The sequence below is a fragment of the Hemitrygon akajei genome, chromosome 26, assembly GCF_048418815.1.
Source record: "Hemitrygon akajei chromosome 26, sHemAka1.3, whole genome shotgun sequence".
Taxonomy (NCBI): domain Eukaryota; kingdom Metazoa; phylum Chordata; class Chondrichthyes; order Myliobatiformes; family Dasyatidae; genus Hemitrygon; species Hemitrygon akajei.
The window spans coordinates 60,648,341-60,657,921 of record NC_133149.1 but is presented as its reverse complement, the minus strand read 5'-3'; the positions used below and the strand labels follow the sequence as shown (position 1 = coordinate 60,657,921).

General features: G+C 47.3%; 1 protein-coding gene and 1 long non-coding RNA gene across 2 annotated transcripts; both read right to left on the bottom strand.

The window, feature by feature from the left end:
- Positions 1-562: 562 nt before the first annotated feature.
- On the bottom strand, positions 563-2,678 carry LOC140716736 (uncharacterized). The gene is made up of 3 exons (XR_012096363.1): positions 2,597-2,678; positions 762-784; positions 563-674 (listed from the first exon to the last, which is right to left on the bottom strand). It is a non-coding gene; the product is annotated as an uncharacterized lncRNA (long non-coding RNA).
- A 534-nt stretch (positions 2,679-3,212) lies between these two features.
- Positions 3,213-5,604, bottom strand: LOC140716728 (zinc finger protein RFP-like). Its single transcript, XM_073029539.1, has 3 exons — positions 5,494-5,604; positions 4,009-4,515; positions 3,213-3,335 (listed from the first exon to the last, which is right to left on the bottom strand). The coding sequence occupies exons 1-3, from the start codon at positions 5,551-5,553 to the stop codon at positions 3,213-3,215; spliced, it is 690 nt and encodes a 229-aa protein (XP_072885640.1). The 5' UTR covers positions 5,554-5,604.
- Between the last annotated feature and the right edge of the window lie 3,977 nt (positions 5,605-9,581).

Sequence of the window (9,581 nt, the reverse complement as noted above, 5' to 3'; positions counted from 1 at the left end):
ATACCATTCGGGTGTCCCGTTCACATCAATAGATTCTCCTGTCTGTTCCCCTGACGATTCAGTCCCCGATCACGACCACTCCCCTCTTCTGCCTCTAACAACAGTGAGAGATGCTGATCCGGAAGGGGGAAGACCTGTGTCAGTCAGAGTCTGCACTCACAGGGCACATGAAGGACTTGTGTATTTTCCTGACAATCCCTGTCACCTCACTGATACTCATTTTTATTCCCTGCAATATTATCGTCAGTATTAAATTCCCAGCTCCTCTGGTAGATCCAAACTCATGTCCTGGTGTGTTAGTGCATTTGCTTGGGATTGGAACACCGTGGTCATTTGACAGTCCCGTGTATTGGTTGTATTGTGACCCTGTACTGGCGTGTCCAGGGGTCTGACATCTCCAGCTGACCATGTGACAGTGATGTCTCCCAGTCGGTGGGGTTGATGTGAAATAAACTTCAGTTCCCCTTCAGCCCAGTATTACAGACAATCTTTGCCTCAAATTGGAACTAAATTGAGCTTCATAAAGAAGGAGAAATGAATCTTTGTAAGTGTTACCTCGATTAATAGCATCAAGCGTTTCTCTCAGCACAGTGTTCAACAAATAGGGGTGATCGAATTTTTCAACCGGTAGGGTCTCATTTGTCACTGACAATTCCTGGATATCATCATTAATCCTGTAAATATTAAACTGCTGGTTATAAATTGCTATTCCGAACTATTTTACAAATCCATTAAGGGATTCAGTAAAGAGTATGTCCTACCTCCTGTTCCGACGAGCTTCCTCCTGAAATAAATAAAACACAAATCCGATTAGACTTCGACTTACTGTCCATATCCTGAATTTCATCCAAATCATTACAATGTGTTGAAAATTCCCAATCCCACAGTCACTCACGCACACGGACAATACAGAACCACAGGGTAACTTATAAGGAAAGTTTCTGAATGTCAGACCATTACTGAGAGGATGAAACTTACAGGGAAGACAAGACAGGCTCTGCATTATCATCTGGATATGACGTCAGGGTGATAGGATGGAGGAATTTAAGATCAGTGATGCATGTGATTGTGTGGGGGTGGAGGAAGTACCTCTATTTATGGGGAGACTTGTGGGGAGGTGTAATTCCAGATAGATTTTAACAAATTCCACAAGATATTTAGCGAGGAGGATGTGGAACTCAGTGCCACAGGAGTGGATGAAATGGAACAGCAGAGACTGAATGTAATGGGGAGGCTGGATAAACACGTGAGGGACCAGAGATCTCGGGGAACTGTTGCTGGTTGTGGTGAGCAAGTGGCAGGAGGATTGTGAAGCAGGGAAATTGAGAGGAGAAAATGGGCCAAATGGCCTGGTTATGTTTTGAACGACTGAACGTTCATTTGAATGTTATCTGTAAAAGTAAAGAGACAGTAATAGTTTCCCTAATCTGATGGAAACCGGATACAGAAGATAAGTCTGATGTGTGGGTCAATTTCTTTGTTCTCACTGATTGACAAAGAGACCCTCACACCAACCGCATCAGACATACTCACAGCCTGTGACTGGAAATGAGAGTTAATGAGAGTTTTAGAGGGTATTTAATGTAGAATTAAGGTCACAGTCAGCAGCTCTGTGTTATGATCAGAGTAAATAATTTCAGAGAAATTTGCATTCTGTCCTGGGATGTACAGAAGTTGTGGAAGTCCAGTTTTGGGACAATAGACAATAGGTGCAGGAGTAGGCAATTCGGCCCTTCTAGCCAGCACCGCCATTCATTGTGATCATTGCTGATCATACACAATCAGCACCCCGTTCCTGCCCTCTCGCCATATCCCTTGACCCCGCCATCTAAAAGAGCTCTATCTAACTCTATCTTGAAAGCATCCAGAGACCTGGCCTCTACTGCCTTCTGGGGCTGAGCATTCCACAAATCCACCACTCTCTGGGTGAAAACGTTTTTCCGCATCACTGTTCTAAATGGCCTACCCCTTATTCTTAAACTGTGGCCTTTAGTTCTGGACTCACCCATCAGTGGGAACATGCTTCCTGCCTCCAGCATGTCCAATCCCTTAATAATCTTATTATTATGGGACAACAACAACCCTGAATAGATGCATCAATTGTCTGGTGAGAAACAGTTTACTGCCATTTGTAAATGCTGTGTGTAGGAGCAACACGTCTGTTTTCTGTCTGCATTGTATTCTGTGTTATGTGTTTATTACGATAACCAGTCTGGTGAGTGGGGACGTGGTAAAAGCGAAGGGAATAAGTTACGTATCTGTACTTTGTCCGGCGCAGTTTTGAGCTGGGGACGGGCGGATGTCACTCTGTTCTTGACCGCTGTGTTGCAGCTTACTTTACAATGAATTACCCTGAAGTTTCATCGCTTCCAGATTGTATTTTACTAATGAAGGACTGAAAGCGTATCTTGGACATTTTGAAATGTCATTATTGGAGTGATGGGAGGGCGCATCATGCAAATATAACAACTTGTGTGAGGTCGCCAGCAGCGGCAATTGATTTGTTAGAATCGGCCTCTGTGCTGTGTTTATTTCGAATATACCACTGTTCATTTAGTGCCCTATGACAGAAACAAATTGAAATATAATCCCTCACCTTGAGAAATATCACACTGTCTTTTTGATCCATCTGTTCCTTTAACTTTGAGATTTCCTCCTGAATAAACCTTATATTCTCTTGAATCTCCCGAAGATTTTTTTCCATTGGATTTAGAATCCTCTCCTCTTCTTCCCTGAGATCCCTGAGTAAGCTCTGCTCTTTCTCAGTGATAATCCGGCGCAGTTCAGCAAACTGGGATGTGATGTGGGACTGAAGGCTGTGTGACTGTTCCTGTTGAAGGAAAGGTGAAGATTAATATACTTCATTGCTGTGTTCTGTTACCTTTTGTCGTTCAGTTCGGTCTATTAGAGTCCATGCTACTTCTGAGTGCATTCCCGTCAACACTATTCACTCACATCTTCCTGAAACCTATTCTCACTTATTGACCCATAAACTCCCATCTGATTCACGCACACCCTCCCCACCTTTACAGTGTTAACGGTAATTTGCCATTCATCCAGCATGTCCTTGAGGTGTGTCGGAATCTCTCGTGGTCACAGGGAGAGCGTGCAAACTCCACACAGACAGCACCAGAGGTCAGGATCGAACCCATGTCACTGGAGCTGTGATACACGCTATTCTGCATTAAATGGAGCAAAACTCGACAGTAATATCAGAAATTGTGCTCAGGAAGCCTCACCCGAACTCCGGAAATCTTCTCTTTCTGTTGCTGCTCCTTTTCCTGGAAGTCTGATTTCTTTTTTGTGAGAGAGTCTAAGGAAGAGTTTAGCTGATCCTGGAAGTCAGAGAGTGAAGGAAATAGAAACAAAGGTGCATCAAAAGAAACAGGTGATTAAACCCGATGATCTCACAAAATGCCGTAAGATCTCAATGAGTCAGGCAGCATCTATTCAGGGGAAATAAACAGTCGGTGTTTCGGGATGAGACCCTTCATTAGGACTGGGAAGGAATGGGACAGAAACCAGAATAAAAAGGTTGGATGAGAATCAGCTGACAGTTGACGGGTGAGTCAACGTGAGGGGGAACGTGGGGGAGGGTGATGAAGTGAGAAGCTCAGAGGGACAGATGGAAGAAATAAAGGGCTGGAGAAGAAGAAATCTAATACGAGAAGACAATCGACCATGGAAGAAACGGGAGGAACTGGGCTGTTTGCGGCCCTGAATGGTGACGAGGGAGGAGGTTAGGAGTCAGGTGTAGCACTTGTCCAGCTTGCAGGTGTCGGTGCCAGGAGGGAGATCAGTGGGGAGGAGCGAGTGGATCAGGGCGATGCAGTACGTGGAGAGCAATCCGTATAGAGAGCGGAGAGTTGCGGGGAGGGGCTGGGTCTGGGCTGTTGGAGGGAGAGATGCGTTTGCTGGTAGAATCCCGTTGGAGATGGCGGAAGTTGCGGGGTGATGGTACGTAGGACAAAGGAAATGTGTTAAGTATCAAATTAACTTTAGTCTTACCTTGTAGATTTTAACGGCTTCTTTAATCGGCATGAAGCGGTGTTCTCTGTGTTCCTGCGCATCTCTACAGACCAGACAGATCAGTGTCTTGTCCGTTTCACAAAACAGCTTCAGTTCTTCCTCATGTTCCCCGCAGTGAAGTTCACTTCCCTTCCCTTTCGGGTTCAGGTTTAGATTCCGAACTTTTTGTGTCATATTTGCTAAGGCCCGATTCACCCTGAGGGTGCGGTCAGCAAACACCTCTCTACATTCCGGGCAGGAGTTTCTCTCCTCCCTTTCCCAACACCGTGTGATACAAGAGCGACAGTAGTTGTGCCCACACTCCAGTATAACCGGATCGATGAAGAAATCCAGGCAGATGGGACAAATTGCCTCCTCGCTCAAACTCTCGGCCGGTCCTTTCGAAGCCATGTTGTCTCCCAGCACTTCCTGATTCAGAATCCTTTTACGTTCGGGGAGTTGCTGATCCCCTGCAGTACCGCGATTGTCCACTACACGCGCTGCAGACTCAGGGAATGAACATTATGTTGATGTCTGTGGGAAACGATTGCGGTATCTATATCAGGGAGGGATCAGAAACAGATTAAGCAGGTCGGAACAGAAATGAAAACTCGGCCATGGACTGCCCAAGCCCGGCTGCAAAAGGAGGAGGGTTGGGAATCGGGCTAACAACTCCGTCCCGTAAAAACCCAGTGTGACAGAAACATTCGCTGAATCTGCAAAGGTCCCATCGCTGCGATCCGAAGGACCTTCCCCTGTGTGGTGAAAGCAGAGACGACAGGACCGATCAACCCTCGCTCTGGATAGGGGAATCTGACGAGCTGCATTTGGCGGCCCGTGTCTCGGTAAGTGTGATGGGCTAAAGAAGAAGCAGAAAGAAATGAAGCCGGAGAGAAGAGCCTGGTTCAGTCTGAGGCATGACTGAAAGGGACAAGTTCTGAACAGAGAGGCACAAGAGACTGCAGATGCTGGAATCTCGAGTAACAAACTCGAGGGACTGAGCGGGTCAGGGAGCATCTGTGAAGAGAAATGTAAAATCGACTTTCAGGTCGAGATCCTTCAGCTAGACTGTCTCAAACCGAAATCTCAATCGCCATTTCCCTCAGATACTGCCTGACCCGTTGAGTTCCTCCAGCAGCTCGGTTTGTTTAAAAAAAAAATTCTCTCTCGGTGTAAAGACAGTCAGACTGGGGTGTAAAACAGGGATTAAGTAACTATTTAAAACTTAAAAATTGTGCCGTGACAAGACAGATGCCGTGGCTGCAGGGGGAAGTACAGGACTGGACATTCCACGTCACAGGGTGGGAAACATTATTTTGGTCGGTGAAGTCCTGAAGAAACTTTCTGACTTTACCCATGTCTGTCCCAGCTCCAGTGAAAGGCCAGTTTCCACAATTCTGGACAGAGCCCAGACGTTGATGTTTTTTAAAATCAAAATAAACATTATTTGCTATGAAATATTCACAGGGATAAACCGTGCAATACCTTTACCCGAGGATCAGTGAGCCTTCTGTTACGAAGCTGCTGTGGCACAGGCCCTTGCATCTTTCTCCACAGATCTTCGCCAGCCCACAGTCCGCAAAGAGGCGAGTGACCGTCTCGTCTCCACTGCAGTAATCTCGGGGCAGCGCGCTGTGGGAGTGATCTCCGGGCATGCAGCAAGGATCAGACTGGGAGGGGCCCTCTCGTCTCCACTGCAGTAATCTCGGGACAGCGCGCTGTGGGAGTGATCTCCGGGCATGCAGCAAGGATCAGACTGGGAGGGGCCCTCTCCCCCAGCCAGTTACGGTTTGGCACGATGATTGAAGTAGTTCATCGCCCTCCTGATGAACCGACACAATCTATTATATTCATCCCAGTGCACTCCGGTTGGAGCCCAACCAACCACTGAGCACATCGGCATGAAACACTGTCGGAGTAGAGCAGCATCCATCATCAGAGATGCTCACCACCCAGGCCAGGCTCTTTTCTCGCTGTTGCAATCAGGGAGAAGGTACAAGAACCTCAGGTCCCGCACACCAGGTTCAGGAACAGTTACTACCCCTCAACCATTAGGCTCGGGAACAACACAGGATGACTACACTCACTTACCGTCCATTGAGAAGCTCCCACAACCAATCATCGTAACAAAATGAGTGAAATCGGAGGTGGTTTGACTGAATCTGATCGCATTGGGCCTGTCTCAGAATTAGAGAAGTTAAAGGTACAGGCACAATCTCACAGGATATTGACAGGGTCGGGGCAGGAATGATGTTTCCCCTGGCTGGGCTGTGGAACCAGGGTTCACTGACCGAATATCACAGTTCACCTCAGCAGGACTGAGATGAGGAGAAATTTCCTCACCAGTGCAGCGAATCTTTGGAATTTCCTCCACAGGGTTTCTAAATTTAATAGACATATTCTGGGGCTCTGCTCTGTTGGGGACATTGCAGGAAAGTGGTTTTGAGGTCAAAGGTCCGACATGGAGAGGGTTCAGATGAATTTCACAAGGATGATTCCAGGTATGAAAGGGACGTTTGATGGCTCTGGGTCTGTACCCGGTTGTATTCAAAATCGTGCGGGAAATCTGATTGAAACCTTTTGAATATTTACCAATAGACGGAGTAGATGTGGAAAGGATGTTTCCCATGGTGTGAGAGTCTCGGACAAGAGGGCACAGCCGCAGGATAGAGGGACGCCCTTTCAAAACTGAGAATCGGAGAAATGTCCTCAGACAAAGAGTGGTGAATTTGTGGAATTTGTTGCCACATGCAGGTGTGGAGGCTACCTCGTTGGGTGTATTTAAGGCAGAGATTGGTAGGTTCTTCATTGGACATGACATCAAAGGTTACGGGGAGAAGGCCAGGAACTGGGGTTGAGGAGAGAAAAAAGGATCAGCTGTGATTGAATGGCGGAGCAGACTCGAATAGCCATATGGCCTACTTCTGCCCCTATGTCTTATGGTCTTATAGTGTTATGTTCCGAGCGAAGGGCAGAACAGAAGCAAGGGACCGAATAGCCTGCTTCATTTTTTCTAAACCACCTTTGTGCCTTGTTCTGCCCTGGTCTTCAGCCTATCAGAATGTACAGGGGAGCGGTACACTCCGGAGATCCGTCGGCAGCCCCTGCGGTTATTTCATGTACTCCTTATTTATTGCTATTAATTTATATTTGCATTTGCACAGTTTGTTGTCGTCTGCACTTTGGATGATCTTACACTGATCCAGTTATAGTTACTATCCTGCAGATTTTCTCCCCATTTCCGCAGCAAAATGCTTCTCGGGGTTGTATGTGGTGACTTATCTGCACCCTGATAATAAAATTTACTTTGAACTTTGAGCCTCGGGGAACTTGCTTTGATTCTGTCACAAACTGTGACTGACATCTCCAGCTACCAGTAGCAGCCCGTTCTCAGATACACTCACAGCCAATCAGCGGCAGAGCTGGAAGAGTCGTGCTTCTATTGGCTGAGGAGTGTCAGTTGGAGGGATGCTGAACGTTCGGAGCGGTCCGAGGTTTGGAACTGAGAGCGGGTGGACCCGGGAGAGACCGGAGATTGGGAGCTAAATTTCGAGTAAAGGCTGCAACACAGGCCGGGTGAATCCTTCTATGGCAGAGATGAAGAAACTGGCGGAGATTCCGTGAGAAGTTTCAGCTGCACGAAGGGTGCCCGGTCTTTCCCTGCCGAGGATCGTGGCCTGTTGTCGGGAGTTACCTCCCGGACCTGTTGGCGCTACTGGGAGCCCGGATCTGGCCCGCAGTGGTTGCCGATGGCTCTACGCTGCAATCGGACAGGCTGAAGGCCAAGGCAGAACAAGGCGCAAGGGTAGACAGGAGTAAGCGTGGCCATTCGGTCCCTTGTGGCAGTTCCGCATTTCCTCCGATCATTGCAGATCTTTGACCTCAGCGACACTTTCCTGCAACGTTCCGATCTTCGCTCAGCCCTTCAATATGCCTTTTGAATTTAGAAAACTTGTGGGGAAAAATAATACAAAGGTTCTCCGCACTCCTCATCTAAGTCCTGTGAGCTGACATCGGATTCTGAGTCTGTGACCCCTTATTCAACACCCAGTGAGGAAAAACGCCATTGCTGCCCCCATCCTGTCAGTACCCTGTGAGACTGTCTGTCTCAGTCAGACCATCTGTTATTTGTCCAAATTTTGAGACAGGCCCAGTTAGTGTAATCTCACTGAGGACACTACCTCACCACCCCCCTACCAAATTAATGTCTGAAACATTCTCTTCATTCCCTTCACCCACAGGCTGACTCCGGGAGGGAGACCAGACCTGTGCACAGTGTTCCATGTACGCTCTCACCAGGACTCCATATACCTTCAGAGGAGATCTTTATTCTTCTATTCAAACCTTCCTTCCCATTCAATGCTCTTCATTTAATATCAAACTCAAACAGTGAACAGACACAACACAGCCTCAGCCATGAATTTAAAGGGCAGGTGTTGCAACAGTTTGAGCTTCATACCGGGGGCCACGGAGCAAGCAGGGTGTCACAAAGGGAGGAATGTGGGAGTGTTGTATGTCTGAGCCCAGCTGTGTGTGTTTGTGTATCAGAATCAGGTTTAATATCACCGGCACATGTGGTGAAGTTTTTTCCTTTGTGTCTGCAGTACATTGCAATATTTAATAATACAAACTACAGATTACAATTAGTATGTGCCATTCTATTTAAAATGTAGTGCAAAAAGAGAAGGAAAATACTGAGGGGGTGTTCATGGGTTCATTGTCTATTCAGAAATCTGATAGAGGGGAAGAAGCTGCTCCTGAACCGGTGAGTGTGTCTCCAGGGTCCTGTACATCCTCCTTGACGGTAGCAATGAGACGAAGGCATGTCCTGGGTGATGGGGTCCTTAATGATGGATGCCACCTTTTTGGGGCATCATCTTTTGAATGTGTCCTGAATGCTGTGGAGTCCAGTGCCCATGAAGGAGCTGGCTGAGTTTACAACTTTCTGCAGCATTTTCCGATCCTGTGCAGTGGCCTTTCCACACCAGGCAGTGATGCAACCAGTTAGAATGCTCTCCACAGTACATCTGTAGAAATTTGCAAGTGTCTTTAGTGACAGACCGATTCCCCTCAATCTCCAAATGAAATATAGCCGATGTTGTGCCTTCATTGTAACTGCATCACTATGTTGGGCCCAGGATAGTTCCTCATAGATGTTGACAGGCAGGAAATGGAATCTGCTCACCCTTTTCACTTCTGATCCCACAATGAGGACTGGTGTGTGTTCCCACGACTTCCCCTTCCCGAATCCACAATCAATTCCGTTGACTTCATGATGCTGAGTGCAAGGTTGTTGCTGTGACACCACTCAACTTGCTGATCTATCTCACTCCTGTACTCCTCCTCGTCACCATATGAAATTCCACCAACAGTAGTTGTGTCATCGGCAAGTTTATAGATGAGCCTAGACACACAGACGTGGTGCAGAGAGAGTAGAGCAGTGGGCTGAGCACGCATCGTTGAGGTGTACCAGTGTTGATTGTCAGCAAGGAGGAAATGTTATTTCTGATCCACACAGACTGTGGTCTCCTGGTGAGGATCCAGTTGCTGAAGGAGGTACAGAGGCCCAGGTT